Below are 25971 nucleotides of genomic sequence, written 5' to 3'. Positions count from 1 at the left end.
ATGGAGGCCATTTATGGCGTCGTCGGCCTGGAGCAGGAAGTCTGTCACTGGACTCAGGCATCCTGTTCTTTCAGCTTCTGTGAGTTAGTTCAGTGTAAGTTTAAAGGAAAGAGGCTTGGCTGCAGCCCTGTTTTGTCACATGTAATTGGGATTTCTTCTATCAAAGATGACGCCTGCCCCTGATTTTGGTGGTAGTGGCCTGATGCTGGCTTTGAAGAGGTCCCGACAGCCTGGTGACAGGCTTGGTGCTCACTAGTTCTGGATTGCAAATTGATGAAAGGAGGATGAATAATGAAAAATAATGGGTCATTCTAAGCGGTACCTTTTCACTGGGCTACGGTATAATTTGGATCCATCTCAAGAGAAGTAGATTGGCGGAATTCATCCAAGTGGCCTCTCAAGGACCAGCACCCACTGTCTGGGGACAATGCAGTCAGTGGCTCTGACTTACACATCTAGGGTTTAAAACCCTGCACCAGGGCTTTAAAGCAATAGGGAGTAGACTGCTCACCTGGCCATCTACACTGCAGCATGAGCAGGATACATGTCTGTTCCTCTACAGAGACGTGGGGCTCTGGAGGCACAGTGGCCTCAAACAGCACTTGTCGCTGGCCCTGACAGCTGAATCCTGCTCTGTTTAAGTTTTATGGGGTGCAGAGGAGACCCTTTCAAACAAGCTCAGGCGGAGAGGCAGGGGCACTGGGAGGAAGCGTGTGGAGCGTGCAGCCACAGGGTTCCTCTAGTTCTCCCTAAACACAGTCACGATCGTAGCTTAAACACACACAGAAGCAGTGTCCATCTCTGTCATATTGTGAGGTGTGTGTTAGGGTCGTTACCTGCTTTTCCAGCTCCACCCCACTCTCCCATCCATCCCCACTCCCAGCACCACCTGCCGCCCTGCCTTTGTAGATGGCTGCTACTCCCTGAGCACCTGCTTTTCTCTGTCTGCCTCCTGGATTCTTTCACCTTCCAGGCCTACTACCCCCTGAGAGAGGAGGGCCCCTGGCTGGCACCCAGCTTCCGGAGCAGGGGCTGGGGGAGGGCTGTCAGGAAAGAGGGTACTGAGACCGCCACAGCTAGGGTCACTCCCACCCCAACCCCGCCGCGTGCCCCTGGCTGTGGCGTGAGGACGACGCGTGGCCTGCATGATACCACACTGTTCCATGCCTCTCTGTCTGAATGGAAGTATGGTTTCAGTAACTGAAACCATACTTCCTAGGTACTTTGCTAGGACTTACTTTGCTAGGACCGCTTTCACTTCCTGATTATATTCCTCAAACCTAGAAGAGCCTGGTAGGGAAAAGGGGGCTGAGAAAACCAAACACTTGGAAATGAGAGCCCTGGGATGACCCTAAGTCGAGAAGCTGCTCGTCTGAGAAGTTTCACCCTCAGTGAGGCCTCTGACCCCCGTCTCTGCCCTGCATCAGGGGAGGGGGACAGCAACGCACAGTCCAGGGACCTGGAGAGGAGGCCCTCCCGTCTCCCAAGATTGAACCCCAGAGAGCCTCACTGTGACAGCCCCAGCCTGTCCGTCCCACACATGTCACAGGCCTGCTTCTGATGGGGGCCTCTCTGCCTGCCACCCCACCAGCACCTGACACCTGTCCTAGGAGAAGCTTCGTTTATGTTTGTGCGTGAGTGACGGACAGGCAGAGGCTGGCCTTGCCTCACTCGGCATTTGTAATTGGAGCTAAAAGGAAGCAAGACTCCTTCCTTCTGTAGCCCCTCACCAGCCCACCCAGTTCACCAGATCCCTGTGGTGCTTGGTCCTGGGGACTGATGAAGACCAGGACGCAGGGCCAACTAGCAGCCGAGTGCCCCAGCGTGTGCGCGCGGGGTGGTGGCGGGCTGCCTGCTGAGCCCCCGCGCGGGCCATTTCAAGCCCCACCCTCCCTCCTCAGCCTGGCCATCTGGGCGCTGAAGAACCGGAGGGTCAGAGAAATTAAGAAATTTGCCCAGGGACCCACAGCCAGCAGGCAGCTCGCTGGGGATGCTGGCGTTTGAACACAGCTCAGGGGCGAGCTGGGCGGGCTATCACGCGATCACCAACAGGGGGGAATTCCCGACGAACTAGAGGGGCACTGCACCCAGAAGAGCCCCGGGAGTGCCCGCCTGCCGCTCGGCTCCCCACTCCCCGCTCCCCGCGCCCCCTCCCCGGTCCTGCTCACCAAGTGCCCCCCAGCCCTTCTCCCTGGCCCTACTCCCCCAGGTTCCAGAACGCCCTCTCCCCCCACTTTCGGCTCTCTCCACCCCCTAAGTGCCAGCTTCCCGTGCTCCCCCTCACCCTCTGGCTCCCTCTTCTCCCCCATACCCGGCTCCGCTCCGGTCCCTGCACCCCCGACCCCGCAAGGCCCGGCTGGGCGCGCTGCTCAGCTTTGCACTGCTGGTGCCGCCGTGGCCAGCGACCAGTACCTCCTGCAGGTGGCGGACGCAGGCAACCACAGCAGCCACCCTCCCACTCGCGGCTCTGGCGCATCTGCGAAGGTACCGGCTGCCCCTCCCCCGCGTGACCCCTTCCCCTGAGACCCAGGGGCCACACCCCCTCCTCCCAGAGCAGCTCTGAGAGGCTGCCCCATCCCCTGCCTGTCTGCCCACAAGGGGGTCTCTCAGGCACCCCTTTCCCCCACCTGTCTTGGTGACAGTCTGGCCGGAGGAGGAAGGGACTCTGGCTCAGGGCCTAGCCAAGGGTGGGAAGTGAAAAGGGGGGCACTGGGTGGCGCCATAAGGACCCAAGAGCCTTCCAGAGCAGGAGCCCTTGATGGTCCCCTGGCTTCGCCCTTGGGGGCCTGTCTTGCGTTGGAAGTGATGGCAGGACACTGCTGGGTGACCTGGGACCTTGTCCCTCAACCTCCAAGTTCTGATCTGTCAGATGGGGAGAAAATGATGCCTCTCTGGATGCAGGGCTCGGGGTGGGAGGAATTAGGGAGGGGAGACACGGGCAGGCCCAGCACCCAGGGGTGCTCAGCTGCTGTTCTTGTCACTTGTCTGCAGGGGCCCTGGGGTTGAGCTGGGAGCCAGTGTGCAGGAGGGAGGCCCAGTGTGGGGAGCTGGGGCCCTGGCAAGGCCAGGGTTCCTCATCCCAGTGACTGGGAGTTGTTTCTTTATTACCGTCCAGGGCTCGGTCTGGTCACCCCATTAGCCCCGGTCCCTGTGAGGCACAGCCAGGGCTGTGGTGCAGGGCCCCTGTTCCCATACCCCCGATGGCCTGACACACAGGCGGAAAACCAGAGCGCCGCGTGGCTTCAGACCCGGGCAGGGGCGGGGAGGGCTTTCTTCGGCGAGGGGTGGGGAGAGGCAGCGGGCTTCCACACGCACCCCAGCTGCGGGCCTCGCCAAGCTGGGGCCAGCCTGGGGGCCTTCCGCTGCACAGGACGTGCACAGGGTGGCAGGGATGTGCGTGAGCATGAGTAAACGAGTGTGCACGTGTATGTGAGCAAGGTCCGTTTGTGCGTGTGTGTGACACAGTGCCTCCTCGGAGCTGCCGGGGAGGAAGGACAGTGCAGTTTATTCAGCCACCCCACAGGCAGCCCAAGGCTCCAAGGCTCTCCCGACTTGCCTGTGTGCGCACGCATGTGTGCCCGTGTGTGCGAGAGTCAGAGAGCCCCTTTCTTGTGCAGGCAAAGCCTGGCTTCCACGTGTGAGCCGGCCCAAGGGAGGCCTGAGGGCAGCCTCTCTGCAGTGTTTGAAACTTTTCGACAGGCATCCACGTAGGTCTTATTTGTACATTAAATAAACAAACAAAAGGTCTTGAGCCGTCCAAACCCGTTTGGGGCCTCAACTCCAAGTGGCAGGAGAGGACCTGATGGGGCCCTGTGGCCACCTCTCGGGGCCCTCAGCTCTGGTCGGGGGTGAGAACCTGCAGGCCACCTATCTCTGAGAAGTACAGGGTGGGTCCAGCCCACCAGGTTTTGCGTTCTTTCTGCTTTTTAGGGCAGAACAGCTGCATCCCCCGATTGACCCCTTTGCCACTGAGAGCCTTGATGCCTCCACCTTGGCGCAGCACCTCATGTGTGCGTGCTGGTGTGGCAAGCATTTCCCCATCCTTCCTTAATCTCCAGGCAAGGCTCAGAACCCCCTCATCCTAGGCCCACAGAACTGCTTCCAGCTGGACCCTTTGTTGCCCAGAGGACACTGCCATATGTATCTGAAAAACCCCATGACTGGCCTCAGCCCCCATGCTCTGCTATTGGCTTGTGACCACAGGCGCCCGACCCCCAGCCTGTCCTGCCCTCCCTATGCCCCTTCTTGACTCTCCTTTATGTTTCCAAATGGGTCTACCCGGTGGGCATCTCCCACCTGGTGAGTTGGGGGCACGTACGTCTCTGCTGCCCCAGAGAAGCCTGGGAGGTTGGGGAGGGCACTGGGAAGCCTCCCTCACCCTGGGCCTCAGGAAGGCTGTGCCAGGAAAAGGGGTGGCCCCTGGGAGGGTCAGGTGGTTACCGTGGAGACATCAGAGGGAAACGGATGGCCCAGCTCCTCCTCTGGCCAAGGCCAAGACAGTCCCGAGCGTCCTACGAAGGAGGACCTCCAGGCAGACAAGGCTCTGAAGTGCTCAGCTGGGCTTTCCTTGGGGGGCCGGTCCGGGTCCCCTCCTGCTCCCTGTAACCCCTCTCCTGGCAGCGCTGCGCTGAGCCCTCGTGGTGGTCCTGCCCCCGAGCCTCGTCCTTGTCGTGTGCGGCCGGATCCGTGGCCTCCTCGGCTCCCCGGCCCAGAGCTTCCCCCGGCTGCTCTTCATGGGCTGCCGCTTCTTGTTGGGGGGGTGAGTCTGGGGGCTGTGAGGGCCGCAGCTCCTGGCAGTGGGGTGCTGCCTCTCCTGCTGCCCCATCCCCTACGCCCCCAGCCCCGCTGCTCTGAGCGTGGGGCCCACCCTGGCCGTTGAGCTGCAGCAGGCGGGGGCGCCCTGGGTGGCTCTGGGGCCTCTGTAGGGGCAGGGATTCTGATCGTGAACCCAGAGCCAGGGACTGGGGCTGGGGAGCCCCAGGGTTGAGTTTCCAGGCGCAGGAGGAACGAGGATCTCTGAGGGGTCCCAGGAACTGCCCCACTGGACGTGCACTAGGGGTGGCGGACCAACCCGCACCTGTTCCCTGTCCTTCCCAGATCACCCTGGTGAGGGGGCAATGCAGGCAGGGGGGTTGGCATCTGCCAGACAGGGTGAGACGGGACCTTGGAGTCCTTGGCAGTGACCCCAAGCCAGGCCCAGACTGCAGCTAGTAACAGTGCATGAGCTGGCGTACGTCTAGCCCGCGGGCTCTGGGCCGAGCCCTCCCTCAGGGACACAGTGTTGCAGGCACTCGGGTCGCATCTTCCTGCTGAGAGGTCCGAGGATTCCCTGAGCTCAGCAGGAAGCTTGTCCTGGAGTCCTCTTCACTGCCTTTCTGTGCTGTCTGCCCCAGCCAGCCACCCACCCGCTGTCCCCAGCTGCCCACGGCTGGCTGTCGCTGACCGTGGGTTGGAGGCTCCTCAGGGTCAGTCCTCAGTGACCCCTTCCATCCAGGGCCAGCCCTGAGCCGAGTCTGGTGTCCTGGGCCAGCTCCACTGTCAGGGCTGTGGCACGAGGACCAGAACACACTGGCCTGGGGCTCCCTCCTGGGCAGGCCTGCGTCCTCCCCAGGGGCTGCTGGGCCCTTTGGGAGGCCTTGGTCAGGAGGGAGTAGGTGCCAGTTGCCAGGGTGACCAGCAGCCTGGGTGTTTGGTGTAGAGAATGAGAGCAGGAGGAATTTATATTGACTTGGTATTGTGCTTGGAACCAAGGCACTGGCCAGTGGGTGGAGGGAGGGTCTGCAGGCAGCTGCTAGGAGGCCCTCCGCTGACTCCGAGGGCGGGCCGGCAGTGGGCCTGGTTCCAAGAACACCCTGTCTGCTCCACTGCTCAGAAGCCAGACTGGCTGCACCTCTGCTTTCCTTGCATGGCGGGTACCCGGTGGAAATGGATCATCTGACATCACCGTCAGGAGCCCGCACAAGTGGCCCAGGTGAGGCCAGTGCCGGCAGATGCACCAGCTCTGGGGGCTCTGAGACAGGAATGTCACACCAAGGGGACCTGTGTGAGGCCAGATCACCCCAGCCCTCCCCATCACCATCATCACTGCAAGAAAAGGGAGGGACACAGAGAGCTCCAGCATGACACTGGCTGGGTCCTGAGCTAGGGGGTTGGGGACGGACAGGGCCTGGGGTGATGAGTTCCACAGCCATCACCCCAGACTCTGTCCCTTCTCTGGGTCCCAGTGAGATCCAGACCTGGCCCCGAAGGTCAGATCTGGTCAGCCTCTTGCTGTGGCTGGGCAGTGTCCCGAGGGAGCACCGTACATTCCCTACAGCGGGCACCAAGGGCAGGCCCTGATGTCAGCCTGCAGCTGACTCTCTGGGCTGGTCCCTCTGAGCCTGGGTGGACAGGCAGGTGTCCCAGTGCCCAGCTCGTCGCTTGCCCCTGGCCCTCCAGGGTCACCAGGCACTATGTGCAAAGCCAGTCTCCTTCCTTTGACTGTGCAGAGATGCAGGGTCAGAGGAGGAGGGCATCCTCGTCTGGTGAAGGACAGGGGTTAAAACAGGAGTTATAGGAAGGGGCTGAAACTCAGACCTGGGGAGGGGAGAGGGCCTCTGGAAAGAGGTACACTGAGCTAGGGCCAGGAGGGGAGGCTGGGGCCCAGTAAAATGGGGAGGGGGAGCTGTGAGGAACAGGGGACGGAAGTGCAGGTCAGGGGCCTGGCTCAGGATGTCTGATCAGAGCTCCAGAGCTCCCCCCACCCTTCCCGGCTGCCAGTACAGGTCACTGGCCATGTACGTGTGTGTGTGTGTGTGTGTGTGTGTGTGTGTTGGGAACTCCAGGGGATATGGGAGGGTGCTGTATATGTGGAAGCAGTTATGTGAGTAGGGACCATGTATCGGGGGTGTAGGCTGTGCTGTTTGCAAGGCGGTTTTGTGGAGTGAGGCCCTGAGGTTTGAGGACTGAATCGGAGCCTCCGTTTTCCCCAAAGGCCAGTGGGCAGAAGCTTCCGAGGCTGTGTCTGCGCACCCACCTTGGCCAGGGGCCCAGGCAGGGCAGGCGCCCCCAGCAGGCAGACGCGCTGAGTGGTCACTCTGCACCCCCTCCCCCAGGCGCCCTGACCCTGGCAGGGGTCAGCACCTACATCAGCTACTCACACCTGGCCTTTACTGACACGGCCCGCCAGGACGGCCCCCGACACGTGCAGGACATCTGCATCAGCTTTGGCTGGTCTGTGGCCCTGGCCTGGGGCTCCTGTCCCTCAGAGGCACCCAGCGGCATCCTCCTGGTCACAGAGGCTCGAGCCCTCAGCCTGAACCGGCAGCCGGGCGCCCCCCACTCTGTGGGCATCTGAGTCCCAGGCAGGCAGGTCATGGCAGAGGGGCTCGGTTTCCCTGTGCATCTCCTGAGAGTGGGTGGTCAGAGCCCGGCCCTGAGAGGCCCCGGGAAGGAGGCTGGGAGCTCAGTTCTGAAGGCCTGGCTGGAGTCCTGGCTGGGAGGGGTGGCCTTGGGGTGAGCAGAGGGCTGAGAGCAGAGCTGAGAATCCAGACTTCTCTTGCTTGATGTCTGGGGGGCTCCTCTGCTCTGTTGTTTCTTTAGGGCCTAAGTGGTGTAGCCTCCTCTTAGAGGTGAGAACGGTTGAGTCCCAGAAAGAAGCAGCAGCGAAGGGCTGAGGGCCGGCTTGTGGTGGTCGCGTGAGGGTGCTGCAGGCTCCTGGGTGGTCAGCGGGCCTCCTGGCCTCTTGAGGCCATGGCCTGCGCTCGCTGCTCCCTATCAGTCCTGGTGTGCCACAGCTGCCCCCATTCCTAGGTACCTGAGTCAGGCGGAAAAGCTACCCCAGTCCTCAGGAGGGGGCAGTTCGAGAGAGAAGCAGGTATCCGGCAGACACCCCCTGTGCCAGGCGCCGTGCTGAGCGCTGCCCGCTCGTCCACTCTGCTCGTCCAGTCTCCCAGTCACCCTTCACAGCAGTTACCATTCACCCATTTTACGGAAGGAAGACTTAGGCCCAGATCACCCCAGAGCAGATGGCAGAGCCCGTGCCCACGCAGGCCTCTATTCTGTCCTCTCCCCGCCCCTCCCCAGGGCAGGCGTTGCTGGGGAGGGGACTGAGTACTGGGGGGACCCCTCGGATGTGCAGGTGCAGGGGGAGCTGAGGGGGCTGGACATGCCTTTGTTGCCCCTGTTTTCAGGCCTTTGTCCCTGTCCTGGTGCTGCTGCTCCTTCTGAGGGGCCGGCGCTCCAGGACCCGATCCTGGTCTGCAGCTCCCTGGGGAATGTCTGTGATTGCCAGGGCCGTGTGGGCCCCTGAACAAGCAGGTGTGCAAGTCCTATGGGGCGGGGGAGCCATGCCAGGGTGGAGAGGGAGGGGCTGGGCGGGGGCCACCCAGGGTGGCAGAGGCCAGAGTCTGGAGTTCTGACTGCAGGCTCCTTGAATGGAGGCGCACCCAGGCCTGGTGCTCCTCTGAGGCCAGACAGACAGGAAGGTGGTCGGCCCGCCCACGCCGGTCATCATGGTCTAGGGAGGCTGAGGCTCCTCTCCTCCCATGCTGGGCAGTACCTGAAGCCCTCCTTGGCCTTTGTTTCAGGTTCAGGGCCCTCCTGAGTCTGGGGTGTGTGCTGGGGCGTCCATGGCGGCCTCTCTTGTGCCTCGGTCTTCCCCCTCCCCCCCCCGTCTCCCTTTATTGCTTGGGAAGTTACAGGAAGCTCTGGGGGCATCAAGGGAGTCCCACTGAGGGACAAAGAGCTTGGGGGTTAAGTGGGGGCCTCCCTTCCTACTGGTGTTTTAAGCATTTAACATTGTGCCAATTTGTCCTTAAAGAAATCAGCTCGTTCTGTGTGCAGTTAAACCTTTACTCTCTTAAAACTTTTTAGAATAGACAATACATGCCCATGGCTTACAAACAGTGCAGGGAAACCCTGTTACCAGCTCTGTGTGTGTGTGTGTGTGTGTGTGTGTGTGTGTGTCCATCCAGAGACATCCTATGTGTCTGTCTGTCTATCCATCCAGAGAGAGACATCCTGTGTGTGGTCTGTGTGTCCGTCCATCCAGAGTCGTCTTCGGCAGACGCATTGAGCTCCTTCTTATTTCTGGTCAGCACAGGCAGGGATGACTCCTGGGGCCTCATGTTGGATCCAGGGTCTGGCTTTGTGGGCAGGTCCTCTCAGCTTGGGAGGCTCTTACCTGACCTCTCCCTCCTCTCACACAGGGCTTCTCGTGTGGGTTTGCTGGGGGTCGGGGTGTGGGAGAGTTTAACCCTGGGCCTCTCTGACTGCAGACAGGCTGGGGCTCCAGGCATGGACACTGGAACAGACACACATGGGTGGCCCTGGGATCCTAGAACTCCCTGAGGGAGGGTGGAGAGAAGGGGCACTTGCCCCTCCCCTGCTTCTAGAACAGACCTGTCCATGACTCAGTGAGGCCAGCCCAGGCAAGCCTCAGTCTCTGGCTGGCCAAAGTCCACAGTGGGTGTTTCACGTTCACTCTAGCTCCTAGCCCAGGTCTTTTTTTTTTTTTAATTAATTAATTAATTATTGTCTGTGTTGGGTCTTCGTTGCCACGCGCAGGCTTTCTCTAGTTGTGGCGAGCGGGAGCTACTCTTCGTTGTGGTGCGCGGGCTTCTCATTGCGGTGGCTTCTTTTGTTGTGGAGCACGGGCTCTAGGCGTGCAGGCTTCAGTAGTTGTGGCTCGCTGGCTCTAGAGCGCAGGCTCAGTAGTTGTGGCACATGGGCTTAGTTGCTCCGCGGCATGTGGGATCTTCCCGGACGAGGGCTCGAACCCGTGTTCCCTGCATTGGCAGGAAGGGTCTTGACTGCAGCTTCCTGAGTAGCTCCAAGAACTCCCACAACTGCTCAGCTAAGCCTCTCCCTAATTCCTGGACCACAGAAACTATGAGAAGTAATGAAGGATTATTGCTGTTTGGGGGTAGTCTGTTACCAAGCAATGGATAATGACTACGGTACATATTTTGCAGGGCAGGGCGGGAGACACTGCAGAGGTTTAGAGTTGCTGGCTTTCTTCTGATTCTCTGTATTATTGTCACCCCTCAAGCACAGGAGAGTGGTTCTGGGGCCTTGGGGAGCCCCAGGAGCTGCATCTCCCAGAGTATACATAGATCTAGATTCTTCTAAGGGAAGGAGGCAGGGACTTCCCTGGCAGTCCAGTGGTTAAGACTCTGCACTTCCACTGCAGGGGGCCTGGGTTCGATCCCTGGTCAGGGAACTAAGATCCCACGTGCCATGCAGTGTGGCAAAACGATATAAATAAATAAATAAATAATTTTTTTAAAATGAGGGAGGCAAAGAAGGAGAGTCCTCAGCTTCAGCCTCTTTGGCCCGCCAGATGCCTTCTCTCCTCGTGTCACTCACATTCACCATCACGCCTCCAGCCCGGGCCCTCTCCCGAGCACCATGGCTACGCTTCCGACCACTTCTAACGACTTGTGCACCAGGGCTAAAACGACACTCTCAAACTGAAGTCATCCTCTACCCTCACAAAGCTAGTCCTCCTCCTATGATTCCTACTAAGGGCTTTCTACAGCACTGATGTGATGGCCTGTCGCCCCTATTTAAAAAAATCTGTACACACATTCACAGATTCATATATATACATACGTATGTATATATCCAGAAAGAAATACGCAAAAATGTTAACACTGGTTATTCTTAAGTGGTTTTTAAATATATATTTTGTCCAGGTTTTCTTGTTAACTTCAGCAGGAGGGTGGTCTTAACCACTGAGTCTGCCTAAATTAAATTACCCCAGGAGTTGCTAGAAAGGACATCCTGTCCCAAATTATGTGCAGCAATGACATATTATTTCATAAGCACAAAAATTTTATTGTTTAAAAAGGTAAATACAGATGAGATGACTGCGAGGTAAAGCCCCAGCCCCCTACTAGGCCACCCAATACCAGTGTCCATTTCTGTGTCCTCTCACACTTCCTCCTGCAAGTCCCCAAGATGCCCTCATGAGCCATGTGGCTGCCTCCTGGGCTGTGCTGGGAGAGCCAGCATGGGGTCCCACCTGTCCCTGCATGCTTGGGCCCCTGTCCGGGACACAGGGGCACGTGAGGTTTGCTGGATGAACAGGTGGAAGGCCTCACCCCATGTGTCATGGAAGTGAAGGGGTCCAAGGAGACCAGTGGATGACAGGGGTGTTGTTTTACTGCCTCTCCTCCCACCCACTCCCTGGAGACACCTCCACTCCCCGCCTCCCTCCATCCCACCCAGGGCACAGAGTCTGTCACCCCATCCTCAGGGCCCTCAGCACGAACGCCCACTTTCCCAGCACCAGCTTGGTGTCCTCTGCAGAGACGTCACGGTGCCACACGGCTCGCACTGACCGCTCAGTCCAGGGGACAGCAGCACACGCACCGCGTGGCCAGTCTGGGCCACCTCGTCAGCGCTCACGGTCTGCAGGCGCTGGCACAGCTCCTCGGGCAGCAGCCCATCCACCCTCACCATCACCATGTTCGTCTCTACGGTGGTGAGATCCGTGGAGCAGACAGGGGATGCCAGTTCCTGAGCCCAGGTCCTGTGGTAAGTGGAGCCCAACCCCAGTACCCCACCACTATCCCTACCACTCCAGCCGTGTCACCCCAGGAAAGGCAGAGGACAGCCCAGCTGTAGTGGGAGGAAAAGAGAGAGTCTTATTCCTAACATGGGCAGGCTTGGCTCTGCTACTTTTCAGCTCCGTGACCTTGGACAAATCCGTTAACCTCTTGGGGTCTAGGTTTCCTCATCTGTAAAGTGGGGACATCGTGGGGTTGTTGTGAGGACTCAACCCAAGTTAAAGGCTACATTCTGCTGGATCCTGTAGAAAATTACTAACACGCACTGGGTGCCTACTGGTCTAGGACCTGCACGGGTTGTGGCCTGGTAAAGCATAGACCACCTGGATCCCACCCCTGCTGGTTCAGCGGCTAACCTTCACCTTCTAGAGTTGGAAGGATGCACACCTGCTGGGGGTTTGGGCCCGGCTACAGGGGACCCCCAAGGCACACCCCTGGGGCCAAAGGGAAGTGGGGGGTGTCCAGGCACCTCTGGCAAACCTCTGGGCGTTCTGGTGGTCCTTCAGCAGCACCTCCTCAGCGTCAGTCAGTCCCACCAGGGCAGCTACAGCCAGCACCCCCACCTGGCGCATCCCCCCACCCAGGGCTTTCCGGAGGCGCCAGGCTTCTTCAGTGAAGCCCTTGGGTCCCCCAACCAGGGCCCCCACTGTTGCGCCGAGGCCCTGGGGGAAGAGAGGAGAGTCCTGCCTGCCTGCCCATGGGTGTGCATCTCTGTCCTCGGGAGGGGGCAAAAGGGACAGGGATGGGCGACACTGTGGCCTCATCGGGGAGGGGGTTAGAGGGGCCCAGCGTGAGCGGCTGTCAACATAGGAGCTCGGGGACCCAACTCGGCCTCTTGCTGTGGGCATCTCTACCCTCCTGTGGCGGGGGCGGCCCAGCAGCTTCCCTACCTTGGAGAAACAGAGAGACACAGAATCACAGCGCTCCACGATGCGGGCAGGGGGCATGCACAGAGCCACCGCGGCGTTCATCAACCGGGCCCCATCCAGGTGAACCTGGACCCCATAGCTCCGGGCCAGCAGGTGCACCTGGGGGTGAGAGGCAGGAGGGTCAGAGGGCCAGGCTGGGGGGAGGGGCAGAGGGAGGGTGGGTCTCCAGAAGATCACTGGAGGGTCACTGGGCTTGTGTCCTTGAGGAAGCAGGAGGGCTTTGAGTCAGGAGAGCTGGCTGGTGACAAGCTTGGCCATCTGGCACCCGAGCAGTCACTCTGGGCCTGGGCCTGAGGCTGTCCTCTGTGAAAGGGGGTCAAGGATAAGGGGTTTTTTTTTCTTTTTTTCTTTTCTTTTTTTTTTTTTTTGGTGGTACGCGGGCCTCTCACTGCGTGGCCCCTCCCGTTGCGGAGCACAGGCTCCGGACGTGCAGGCCCAGCGGCCATGGCTCACGGGCCCAGCCGCTCTGTGGCATGTGGGATCCTCCCGGACCGGGGCATGAACCCGCATCCCCTGCACCGGCAGGTGGACTCTCAACCACTGCGCCACCAGGGAAGCCCGAGGATAAGGGTTTTATCTCCTGTTTATGGCGGGCTCACTGTGGGCCAAGCGATGAATGCCTCATCTTACTGAAGCCTCGCCGCAGCCCTATTGGAAGGATGCCCTCAGTCCCCTTTCCCAGGTGAGGAATAGGTCTGGAGGGTTAGTTAGTGCTCAAGTTCTCGCAGGGGAGAGCGGCAGAGCCCAGCCCTTGCACGCTGGCCCTAAGACCAGACCAAGGTGGTGCCGCTTGGGGACTCGCCTCCCTGAGGACTGGGTCTCTGCTCTTTGGAGAAAAGCTTGGGCAGTGGGGCAATAATTCCCTTTGCATCTGCGCCTAGAACCGCACCCATGTCTCCCACAGCAGTTCTGGCCACTGATGGGCACCCAGGCATGCATCAGAGGGGACTAAACCCCAGGAGAGGGGCCTGAGGGACAGAAAGCCGGCAGCTGGCTAGTGGTGGGGGCACAGTGGCGGGGCCAGGCCTGGCTGGCATAGGCACTCGATGGGGAGCACCCGGCCCCCTGAGCTGCTGTGGGCGTCCTCCAGGCAAATGAGCTCACAGACCGGGTGGGAGCGGCTCCCAAGGCTCCGTGCAACCAGCCCCTCCAGCTCAGCCAGGTCCAGGGTGCCATGGGGCAGGTCTGGGAGGGGGTGGGAGTGCGCCCCAGCGATCTGCAGGTGTGGGCGTGCAAATGATGAGGTCCAGGGGTCCAGCAGCACCTCCTACCCCTGTCCTGTCTGCTCCTCCCCAGCTCTGGGCCGTGAAGCCTTCCCCCTGTGCTGTGGACGTGGGCATAGACATCCCAGCTAAGGGTGGGGGAGGACTGAAGGCACCATGTTTGCTTGAGAGGCTGCGGTCCCTCCTCCCTAAGCGCCCAGTGCTCTGGGTTCCCACTAGGGGGCAGCAGGGTTACAAGCACAGCCAGCAAACCGACTGGCCTGAGCCGAGCCCGCCCCTGTGTGGTCAATCTGGGAATGGCTCTCCTTACTGCCTTCCCTGGAGAGGCCACCATTTCTCCCTCTGCAGGTCCCAACTTGGTGCCTGGGAGGCAGGTTCTCACCCCACGTGCTGAGCATCCTGTGCTGGCCCCAGGCGAGCGGTGCTGGGCCCTTACCTGAGCCACCCCGCCCTGCTCCTGGACGTGGAGGTGGCACTCCTGCCCAAGGAGGAGCGGGGAGCCCCGGCGCTGGCAGTGATACATCACTAAGGTAGATGGGGTGGGGGACAGCGTTGGCACCGAGTCCCATGGGGCCCATCTATCCCCAACCAGCTCAGCCGGACTGACCCCCAAGGCCACAGCTAGCTCCCAAGTGCCTTATGCCAATTAGGAAAGAGCGCCCCTTCAAGACACCTTCCTGCCATTTGCTGGAAAACCATCCCACTAAGTCCACAAGTCTAAGACGGTGACCCTGTGGATCATTGGGCGCTGCACACCCTACACCCCTGTGCCTTGCAGCCCACCTGCAGGGTATCTTCTGCGTGGGGAAGCCAGCCATGATGCTGCTGTTTGGGGAATAAGCGGCCCAGGGCACGGGCACCAGTCAGGCCCTAGCAGGAAACAGAGGGCACACGCACCCTGGGAATCCGGAGTATTTGATAAAGGGGCAATTTACAAAGGTGTGGCAGCATGCTGGGAAGTCACGAAGTTCAGTGCAGGACCCCCAGGCAGGAAGGGGTGAGAGGAGGGTGTGGTTACAGGTTCCAGATGGCTCGGAGCCCCACTGACGTTGTCACAGCCCCCAGCACAAAAGGGAGAAGCATGGAGGGAGGGCCTGGAGGGCAAATGGAAGTCACCCCGCGCTCACCAGAGATGAGGTTGGCCATGGTGTTTGTGGGCACGAACAGGGTCTGCTTCACCCCGAGCAGCTCCGCAGCCGTGGCCTGAAGCTCTGAGGTGGGAAGGGATGGGGGCGCGGCGGGGGGAGCCCATCAACAATGGCACTTTTCAAATTCCTCTTTGCCGACCCCATGAGCTCTTTGTCCGGATGAGGGCATCTTGCCCAAGGCTGTGGTGAGTAGCCAAGCAGGACGCCAGCCCTGGTCTGCCAGCTGCAGCCTGTGGTCTTGGTGGCTGCACATCTGGGTCCAGGGGCCCCTCAGTCGACCCTCTGTGCCCCGCCTCCTCCTGGGCCATGTTCTCCCCACACACACTGAAACTCTGTGGTTTGAACCCTCCTGTCCCACCCAGACCTCACACCTGTCTCACTTCCTTTCCCATCAGTCCCTTGCAGGTGGGGCCCTGCGGTTTCTCTGCTGACTTCCTCTCCCAGAACAGAAGGACTGGAGGAGACTGGGGGGATGGAGGGGGCGGGGCTTCCGGCTCTGGCTTTAAAGCTCACTGTGGCTCCCCTCTGCCTGTGACATACAGTATGAAGCCTTTGCCGTGACATTCAAGACCGGTGGGATCTACCTTCTGCCTCCCCTCCAGGGACAGGAATGCTCTCCTGCACACCCACTCCAGCCCCATTCCCCATCCATATCCCAGACACCTTTTGCACCACTCTGCTTCTGCTTCTGCAGTTCCCCTGCCCGGTGAGCCAGCACTCCCTTCCCTGCCCAGGGTTGGGGGTGGAGCACTTCACTCATCTTTTAAGAGGTTCCTCCACAAAGTCCCCATTTCCTGCGAGTCCCATGTCCCCACCTGCCAGTCCCCAAGGCACTCTCTGTGGATGCACGTTAACCCCAGCACCTCCCTCCCCTCAGTGGGGGTGACTGTCTATGCATCAGGTGGCCTGCTGAGCAGTGGGTCAGCATCTTTGAAGTTTCAGGCAAAAGTGGGTGTCTGCTGGATGCATGATCAGCCCCATCACCACCTGACCCCACATCCAGGCCCTCAGGGCTCAAGTGGTAACCCTCAGGCTTGCCCCTAGCACAGCTGACGGTCCTACACACTCCAGCAATAGCAATGGTTCATTAAGGCAGCAACTCAACCCAGGGTGGTGGCACCAGTCACCATCTTGAAAACACTCCCTAGGTTTTTAGAACCCACTCCTCGCGGGGGGTGGGGTAATGCAGCCTGTGGAGAATCCCCTTTTCTAGGTGGGTTTTCTCTTTGTCTTCATGTGGGAAGGTGGTGGGTGCAGGACAATAGCTAACGGTGCTAGAGTGAGAAGGCCTGGGTTCAAGTCCTGTTTTGCCATTTATTCGGTATGGGAACTTGAGTGCCTGGCTCAGCTGCTCGGAGCCCTCCTCTGCAAGATGAGATAACACCCATCTCATCGGGCAGTGGGGCCACACTTTAATGAGTCAAGTCACCCGGCGATCCTGTTTTAACTTGCAGATTCTGGCTCAGGAGGTCCGGTGTGGGGCCCGAGAATCTGCATTTCTAACAGGCTCTCGAGTGATGCGTCAGACTGAGCCGCAAGGACGCCAAGCGCAATGCCTAGCCTGCAGCTGAGCCGCCACCCCGGGTCCCGGGCCACCTCTCCCCCCGCCAGCACCATGGACAGCGCACTGGGGTCGCCGCGAGGACCCCCGGCCCCGGCCTGCACGCCGGGCTCACCGCGGACGGTGGGGTCCTCGCCGTAGTCGTCGTCCCCCACAACCGCCTCGGCCATGGAGCGCCTCATGGCCGGCCCGGGCTTGGTAACCGTGTCGATGCGCAGGTCCACCACGTGCGTCGGGATCCCCGCCTGGCTCCCAGATCCCCGCGCCCAGAGGGCCCTCTGCTGCTGGGTCGCAGCCCGGGCCAGTCTGCGGAGCATGGCGGGGGCAGCGCTCGGCTCCCCCCCCCCGACCTCCCCGGCGAGGGCGACCGGGAGCGGCGGGATCCGAGCAGCAGGACTTTCCGAACTTCGGCCGCGGCCGACCGTGGCTGGCGGGACGGCTCCGCGGCACGCTGGGAGTTGTAGTTCGGCCTTCGTCACGGCCGGCACCGCGCAAGTCCGGGAGAGGGCCCCCGCGGCATGCTGGGAGTTGTAGTACGACCTTCGTCGCGGTCTGCGACGCGCGAACCAGGGATGAGGGAGAGGAAGGGTTCTGCTTACCCAAGAAGAAACCGAAACCAGGCAAGTTTTTATAGAGCAGACGCTCATGTGCTTCTTACCGTGTGACCCGCACTGTCCCAGGCACTTTACAAGTGTGAACGCAGTAAAGTCTCTAAACAGCTCTGAGGAGAAAAGTACTCTTTTCATCCCGTTTTACAGATGGGGAAACTGAGACACAGAGAGCTAATGAACTTGGCGAGGAGCGTCCAGCTCTGAACCACTGTGTTACGTTGCCCCTAAAAACTAGCTTCCCATTATCTACTTTTTTCAGTACAGATTTATTGAGCACCCACTGGTGTCAGGCATCGCCTAGGTGCCAGGCAGAGGGACGCAAAGATGGTGCAACCCATCTGAGCGTCCGACTTCAGATGGAGGTGGAATTAGAGGGGTGCATGGAGAGCCCCCTCCTCCATACCCCCGACCCTTGACGGGTGGGCTGCCTCCACCCAGGGCCATGCGAGGTAGTGGTAAAAGGACCCGACTGACTCAAGTCCCAACTTACCAGGTGTGCGGCTTTGGACAACTCAGTTAACCTCTCCGTGCCTCAGTCTCCTTAAATGCAAAATGGGCTGTTGAGGATTTGATGACTTAAGGCTTCTCCTGCTGACCCTGGCGCCTGGCTGGTAGTGAGTACTGTGTATGCGTGCTTGCTCTCCTACTGCTGCTGCTCTATCATGGTTACTGGTCACAGTCCAGGGCCCTGGGCCTTCGTGCTGCTGTGGAGTGCAGCCTGACAGCCTGGACTGGGCCTCCTGCAGGGTGACCTTCCCTCACTCAGGGAGGACAGGCCTCCCTCTGAGTGCCCAGCCCCACTCAGCAGCTCCCCTTCCCAGAGTGTGGGCCACAGATGTCTCTTCCTCACGGGAGGAAGTCGGTCCTGAGGGGCTGAAGGTCACCAGAAGAGGCACCCACACCTCTGATCAGGGCACCCCTCAGCAAAGAGGACTCTCAGACACTGACCTTCATCGGACTTCTGCCATGTGTCTGCTCCGGGTTGGGTCTGGGGATAAAGGAGAGCAAAGCAGCCTGCCCTTGGAGGTCAGGTCCTCGGGATGGGGACAGGATGCTGCCTGTTGGCGCTGGGAGAAGCTGCATTGGACCTGGCTGAGGCATCAGGGCAGGCTTCCTGGAGGAAGCAGTGATTGGGCTGAGCTTTGAAGACATTAAGGTGTTAATCAGACAAAGGCAGAGGGGAGAGTGTTCTGGGCAGAGAGAACAGCATGCGCAAAGGATTGGGGTAGGAGGAGCATTGGGGTAGGACGCAGCCGGAACGTTTGAGGCCCTGAAGGAGAAGGGAGCAGGGGTGGAGATGGGGCCCAACAACTGGAGCTCTCCACCTCTCCCCCTGTGCCTGCAGAGCCATCCCGAAAGGGTGGAAATTGCAAGTCCCCATAGGGTCTGGGGCCCCAAGGAAAGGCTCACTATGCCCTAACCCCGCCCCCCTTCCTCCCGCCAGCGCCAGTGCCCTCCGGCCCTGACCCTCAATCTCCACCGAATTCCGGGCCCTTAGAAAACAAGCCCCTTATCTCAGTGTCTGGCTCCAACCCTTCTGCTGGGAAGTGGGGGGAGGGGAGCAGAGGCCTCTGTGGGAAGGAAGGGAGGGACTGGGGCAGTGATGGTGGCTCCCAGGGGAGCAGGGAGAAGGGGGCAAACAGCTGGATCCCCAGGCACCTCCCAGCCGTGGCAGAACCACAGAGTGACCTTGTGTTTGCAGTCACTTCACAGTTTGCCAAGCCTTCCCACCTACAGCCTCCCAGCTAATCCTCACAGCAACCTCAGGGGAGGGGGGCTGGGCAGGGGGCTACCTGCCATTTTTGGGGGCTACCCAAGAATGCCACCAAGGTGACACAGCTGGTCACCAAACTGGGCCTTCCTCCTCCCATAGCAGAGCTGTTTCCCCAGAGAGTGGACTGTTCCGGGGAAGGCTGGGCCCAGCGGAGATTGCTTCTGCCAGGTGCTGCTTATCACCTCCTATCTTGTCTCAGGGCACCTGGCCACCCCCACCTCGCCTAGTGGTGGCTTCCAGTGCAGGGGGTGGGGGGGACCAGAAAGCTCAGGCTATCAGGGGAGAAGTGGGGGGGCTCTCCCTGGGCCAGTGAGGTCTGTTTCTGAGGTCTTATCAAGGGGGGAGACCCTCTGAACAAGGCTTGGTCTCGGGGTTGTGTAGGCACATGCACGTGTGTGAATGTGTCTATGTATGTATGTGTACATGTATACGTGTATAAGTTTGTGTGCACGTGCATGTTGATATGTCCACGCATGTATGCATGTACAGGTATGCATTTACATGTGCACACACATGGGGGTATATGTAACTGTGTATAAGTATTTGTTATGTAAGTGTAAGGCACACCTCAGAGATGTTGCAGGTTGGGTTCCAGACCATTGCTATAAAGTGAGTATCACAATAAAGTGGGTCACACAAATTTTTTGGTTTCTCAGGGCACATAAAAGTTATGCTTACACTACACTGTAGTCTTTTAAGTGTGCAATAGCAGCTCCGTGGGAGGCGGGTGCACACTGGCGGTGGCTGGCTGCTGAGATGGCAGATGAAGAAGACCCCACCTTTGAGGAGGAAAATGAAGAAATTGGAGGAGGTGCAGAAGGTGGACAGGGTAAAAGAAAGAGACTTTTTTCTAAAGAATTACGGTGTATGGTGTATGGGTTTGGGGATGGTCAGAGTCCTTATACTGAGTCAGTAGATATTCTTGAAGACCTTGTCATAGAGTTCATCACTGAAATGACTCACAAGGCAATGTCAATTGGAAGACAAGGTCAGGTACAAGTTGAAGATATCATCTTCTTGATTCGAAAGGACCCAGGAAAGTTTGCTAGGGTTAAAGACTTGTTTACTATGAATGAAGAACTGAAACGAGCTAGAAGAGCATTTGATGAAGCAAACTACGACTATGGCTCTTGACACCTTTTGTACTTTCTGCAGCTTCATTATTTTCTGGGGAAATCATATTTAATAACTATATTTTCCACAGTAAGGTTCTGATATCTAGCCATGTGAATGAAAGCTAGAGAACCACAAAGTTTTCAGTCTTTATTTTCATGTCTTCAATTTCATAGTGATATTTGAGCCTTTAATTGCCTGCGATTATATTACCATACTTTGAATTACTTACTGGATTTTAGTGACCACATGTAAGTCAAAGTACCTTGCAAACCATTCAGTTCCTTCTGACTTCTGACCGTCTAAATGATGAATTAATATTTATGTTTTAAGTGTACTTGTGCCATCGTAGGCTGTACTGTAGCTGTTTAATATGTGAAATCTAAATGGTACCTTTGATAGCTAAGACGTGTTTCATGTATTCTAAAGTTTTTAGATTACAGTAGTCTTAAGTTATTAAAAGATAGTGAACTGGTTTGTGTTTCTTTTAAGGAGAAAATGATAGAAAATACAACCTTTTTTTAGGAGTGTTTATTTGTCTTAACATAATTTGTTTTAATACTCTTTTCTTTAGATAACAAGAGTGATTTTTTTAATTTTAATTTTTTATTTTTTGAGAAACTAAAAGTCCCCTATGAATGCTTCTGTGTTGGAAGACTTATTTGATTTAAAATCTTTGGGGCTTATACTATTTGTCAGGTTTTAAGAGAACTCATTTTCCCAGGTCACATTAAAGCTTCTAAAAATAAGTGCTTTCAAAATTATAGACCAGTATCACTGATGAATATAGACGCAAAAATCCTCAACAAAATACTAGCAAACAGAATCCAACAACACATTAAAAGGATCATACACCATGATCACGTGGGATTTATCCCAGGGATGCAAGGATTCTTCAATATATGCAAATCAATCAATGTGATACACCATATTAACAAATTGAAGAAGAAAAACCATATGATCATCTCAAAAGATGCAGAAAAAGCTTTTGACAAAATTCAACACCCATTTATGATAAAAAACTCTCCAGAAAGTGGGCATAGAGGGAACCTACCTCAACATAATAAAGGCCATATACGACAAACCCACAGCAAACATCATTCTCAATGGTGAAAAACTGAAAGCATTACCTCTAAGATCAGGAACACGACAAGGATGTCGACTCTCACCGCTATTATTCAACATAGTTTTGGAAGTCCTAGCCTCGGCAGTCAGAGAAGAAAAAGAAATAAAAGGACTACAAATTGGAAAAGAAGAAGTAAAACTGTCACTGTCTGCAGATGACATGATACTATACATAGAGAATCCTAAAGATGCCACCAGAAAACTACTAGAGCTAATCAATGAATTTGGTAAAGTTGCAGGATACAAAATGAACGCACAGAAATCTCTTGCATTCCTATACACTAAAGATGAAAACACTCCCATTTACCATGGCAACAACAAGAATAAAATACCTAGGAATAAACCTACCTAGGGAGACAAAAGATCTGTATGCAGAAAACTATAAGACACTGATGAAAGAAATTAAAGATGATACCAACAGATGGAGAGATATACCATGTTCTTGGATTGGAAGAATCAATATTGTGAAAATGACTGTACTACCCAAAGCAATATACAGATTCAATGCAATCCCTATCAAATTGCCAGTGGCATTTTTTATGGAACTAGAACAAAAAATCTTAAAATTTGTATGGAGACACAAAAGACCCCGAATAGCCAAAGCAGTCTTGAGGGAAAAAAACGGAACTGGAGGAATCAGACTCCCTGACTTCAGAGTATACTACAAAGCTACAGTAATCAAGACAGTATGGTACTGGCACAAAAACAGAAACATAGATCAATGGAACAAGATAGAAAGCCCAGAGGTAAACCCACGCACCTATGGTCAACTAATCTATGACAAAGGAGGCAAGGATACACAATGGATAAAAGACAGTCTCTTCAGTAAGTGGTGCTGGGAAAACTGGACAGCTACATGTAAAAGAATGAAATTAGAACACTCCCTAACATCATACACAAAAATAAACTCAAAATGGATTAGAGACCTAAATGTAAGACCGGACACTATAAAACTCTTAGAGGAAAACAGGAAGAACACTCTTTGACATAAATCACAGCAAGATCTTTTTTGATCCACCTCCTAGAGTAATGGAAATAAAAACAAAAATAAACAAATGGGACCTAATGAAACTTCAAAGCTTTTGCACAACAAAGGAAACCACAAACAAGACAAAAAGACAACCCTCAGAATGCGAGAAAATATTTGCAAATGAATCAACAGACAAAGGATTAATCTCCAAAATATATAAACAGCTCATGCAGCTCAATATTAAAAAAGCAAACAACCCAATCCAAAAATGGGCAGAAGACCTAAATAGACATTTCTCCAAAGAAGACATACAGATGGCCAAGAAGCACATGAAAATCTGCTCGACATCACTAATTATTAGAGAAATGCAAATCAAAACTACAGTGAGGTATCACCTCACACCAGTTAGAATGGGCATCATCAGAAAATCTACAAACAACAAATGCTGGAGAGGGTGTGGAGAAAAGGGAACCCTCTTGCACTGTTGGTGGGAATGTAAACTGTGGAGAATGTAAACTCCACTATGGAGAACAGTATGGAGATTCCTTAAAAAACTAAAAATAGAATTACCATATGATCCAGCAATTCCACTACTGGGCATATACCCAAAGGAAACCACAATTCAAAAAGACACATGCACCCCAATGTTCATTGCAGCACTGTTTACAATAGCCAGGTCATGGAAGCAACCTAAATGCTCATCGACAGACGAATGGATAAAGAAGATGTGGTACATATATGCAATGGAATATTACTCAGCCATAAAAAGGAACGAAATTGGGTCATTTGTTGAGACGTGGATGGATCTAGAGACTGTCATACAGAGTGAAGTTAAGTCAGAAAGAGAAAAACAAATATCGTATATTAATGCATGTATGTGAAACCTAGAAAAATGGTACAGATGAACCGGTTTGCAGGGCAGAAATTGAGACACAGATGTAGAGAACAAACGTATGGACACCAACAGGGGAAAGCCGCGGGGGTGTGGGGTGATGGTGTGATGAATTGGGCGATTGGGATTGACATGTATACACTGATGTGTATAAAATTGATGACTAATAAGAACCTGCTGTATAAAAAAATAAATTAAGTAAAATTCAAAATTATAAAAAAAAAAATAAGTGCTTTCAGTAGCAGGAATGGCACTGCGGAAAAAGCCGATGCCAGGATAAGCATTTGGGGTAGTGTTTTTTTGTTTTGTTTTGTTTTTTGCGGTACGCGGGCCTCTCACTGTTGTGGCCTCTCCCGTTGCAGAGCACAGGCTCTGGACGCACAGGCTCAGCGGCCACGGCTCACGGGCCCACCGCCTCGCGGCATGTGGGATCTTCCCGCACCGGGGCACGAACCCGTGTCCCCTGCATCGGCAGGCGGACTCTCAACCACTGTGCCACCAGGGAAGCCCTGGGGTAGTGTTTTATTAACATATTTGTTAGTACTTGTTCATTGTGGAAATGTGAAGACCATGTGTGGCTATGGAAACCACTTTTGTAGTTCAGCATATACAGGTTTTGTGTGTATTTAGCTTATTGTATTATTCTTGCACTTAGCTTAAAGTAAGGATTAAAATTGCATTTAAGGGGATCATTGGATATTACTGTTTGTGAAACTGAATGTTTTGTGTGCCACTTATAAGCATTATCTGTGAATCAGTACTTAGGAAGATTTTACTTTCTTAACCTATCAATATAAGGAATAAAATATGAGAAAAGTAAAAAGATTTAAAAAAGTGTGCAATAGCATTATGTCTAAAAATAATGTATATACCTTAATTTAAAATATTTTATTGGGCTTCCCTGGTGGCGCAGTGGTTGAAAGTCTGCCTGCCGATGCAGGGGACACGAGTTCGTGCCCTGGTCCGGGAAGATCCCACATGCCGCGGAGCGGCTGGGCCCGTGAGCCATGGCCGCTGAGCCTGCGCGTCCGGAGCCTGTGCTCCGCAACGGGAGAGGCCACAGCAGTGAGAGGCCCGTGTACCGCAAAAAAAAAAATATATATATATATATATTTTATTGCTAAAATTGCTAATCATCATCTGAGCCTTCAGTGAGTCATAATCTTTTTGCTGGTGGAGGGTTTGAAATATTGGGAGAATTACCAAAATGTGACACAGAGACACAAAGTGAGCAAATGCTCTTGGAAAAATGGCGCCGATAGACGTGCTTGATGCAGAGTTGCTACAAGCCTCCAATATGTTAAAAAAAAAAAAAAAGCAGTGTCTGTGAAATGCAATAAAATGAGGTGTGCGGGCTTCCCTGGTGGCGCAGTGGTTGAGAGTCCGCCTGCCGATGCAGGGGACACGGGTTCGTGCCCCAGTCCGGGAAGATCCCACATGCCGCGGAGCGGCTGGGCCCGTGAGCCATGGCCGCTGAGCCTGCGCGTCCGGAGCCTGTGCTCCGCAACGGGAGAGGCCACAACTGTGAGAGGCCCGCGTACGGCAAAAAAAAAAAAAAAAAAAAAAAATGAGGTGTGCCTGTACACATGTGGGGGGGGTGGGTACGTGTGTGTGCCCATGTGTGTGTGTACCCGTGTATACATATGTATGCCTGTGTGTATGTGTGTCCCCCTAGAGTGTGTGTCTGAGATCTGAGTCACCCTGTTGGTAAGCTGGGGACAGGTCACAGGTCCCAGATGAGAAGCCAGAAGCCCCTGGTGCAGCCAGCCTTTCTTGCCCCCCACCCCAGGTCACTGAGCTGATCCCCTTCCCTCCCCCTCTTCTCAGAGGGCAAGTCCAGCCCACTCCCCAGCTGCCACCCTGGAGGTCGTGGGGTCCTCTCCTGCCTCCATGCAGACCCCCACCCCCACCCCATAGCCACTGCCCCGGGTCAAGCCAACTTGGGCTCCTGCCCCCAGATGCAGCCCCTCCCTGGTCGCATCCTCCGCGTAGCTACCTCCCTCACACTGCTGCAGGCTTTCTGCTTCCCCAAATGTGCTGGCCTCCTTCTCACCCTGACATCTTTGCACCTGCTGCTCCTTCAGCCCGGAAACCCCCCCAGTCAGCGGCACGTGTCCCTGGTTAGCACCTTCTCTGTCTTCTTGTCTCAGCTGAGACGCTCCTTCCAGGAAGCTCCCTGACCCTGGTCCAGCAGGGGAGGGAGGTGGCTGTCCTTCTGGGGTGCAGGTAGGGTCTCTTCTTGTCACTGACCGCAGGTTATAGGCAGGGCCGGGACACTCTTGGCCTTCGAGGTGTCCTGTGTGCCCAGCCCAGCCCAGCCCACAGCACTCAGTAATTCCAGTTGAATGGAAGATGAGGGAGACACATGGCCCAACTTCCCCTGCCCCCAGGGACCCCCAGGCAGTGCGGACACTGTGGTGTGAGGTGGGGAGCCCCGTCGGGAGCTCTGACCGTGGCGGGCTGTGGGGCCCTGTGCAGGAGGGGGCAGGAGTGGATGAGGAACAGATGCTGGGGAAAGCTGGGGGTCCCCGAGGTAGCCCCTTCCCTGGCCTACTCAGAGCAGTAGGAGGACGGGGCAGGCTCTCAGGGGAGCGAGATATGAGTCCTGGGGTGGCTGCCTCTTGCGGCACCCCCAGGCTCCCTGGCACCCCTCCAGGGGCAGGCTCTGGGGTGTGGGCGCACACTCACACACACACACATACACATGCACGAGCCAAGTTCAGTGTGCGTATTCCTGTAACGCTGGGCCGCTGGCAGGAAGTGAGTGGCGGCGAGGCCGCTGCTGGGAACCCGGGGCTGGCCCCGCTGAGATAAAGGAAGGCAGCAGATTGGAGCTGGAGATAGCGGCCTGGGTCCTGTAAACAGGTTGGGGAGATGTCCTTCCCATCCCATCCTCTTGGCCCTGAGCCTGCAGGATCTATAGGGCACTGGCCTGGGTCCAGGCCCAACAGCCTGGGAGTCGAGGGAAAGCTCTTTGTACCATCATCTCTGAAGACTGGGGGATGACAAGGGACAGAGCTCTGGGCCTGGGGCCTCTGGCCGGGCACAGTATGTCAAGGTCATATGTGCTGGT

The 25971-nt window shown here is 56.1% G+C and overlaps 2 protein-coding genes and 1 pseudogene across 3 annotated transcripts; 2 read left to right on the top strand and 1 right to left on the bottom strand.

Annotated features, from left to right (window-relative positions):
• Positions 1–8584, top strand: TMEM235 (transmembrane protein 235). Its single transcript, XM_067714237.1, is given in 15 exon segments — positions 1–79; positions 2259–2384; positions 2387–2452; positions 2455–2484; positions 3931–3948; positions 3951–4010; positions 4621–4759; positions 4841–4904; positions 5098–5106; positions 5394–5448; positions 7095–7312; positions 7315–7370; positions 7792–7855; positions 8172–8298; positions 8568–8584. Coding segments are annotated over 15 exon segments (1128 nt in total).
• Positions 8585–10810: 2226 nt separating this feature from the next.
• On the bottom strand, positions 10811–16730 carry LOC137212918 (uncharacterized protein R102.4-like). 2 transcript variants are annotated; one of them, XM_067717075.1, is made up of 4 exons: positions 16529–16730; positions 14832–14915; positions 12443–12580; positions 10811–11502 (listed from the first exon to the last, which is right to left on the bottom strand). In XM_067717075.1, the coding sequence occupies exons 1-3, from the start codon at positions 16728–16730 to the stop codon at positions 12468–12470; spliced, it is 399 nt and encodes a 132-aa protein (XP_067573176.1). In that variant the 3' UTR covers positions 10811–11502; positions 12443–12467. The 2 variants fall into 2 exon arrangements, with proteins under 2 accessions (XP_067573176.1, XP_067573175.1); XM_067717074.1 differs by having other exon boundaries at positions 10811–12580.
• A 123-nt stretch (positions 16731–16853) lies between these two features.
• The window catches only part of LOC137212919 (transcription initiation factor TFIID subunit 13 pseudogene), a 72518-nt pseudogene continuing 63400 nt past the window's right edge, over positions 16854–25971 (top strand).

The sequence above is a fragment of the Pseudorca crassidens genome, chromosome 19 (assembly GCF_039906515.1).
Source record: "Pseudorca crassidens isolate mPseCra1 chromosome 19, mPseCra1.hap1, whole genome shotgun sequence".
Lineage (NCBI taxonomy): Eukaryota > Metazoa > Chordata > Mammalia > Artiodactyla > Delphinidae > Pseudorca > Pseudorca crassidens.
Note: the sequence above shows the minus strand (reverse complement) of the source record. Positions and strands in the feature narration are given on the sequence as shown.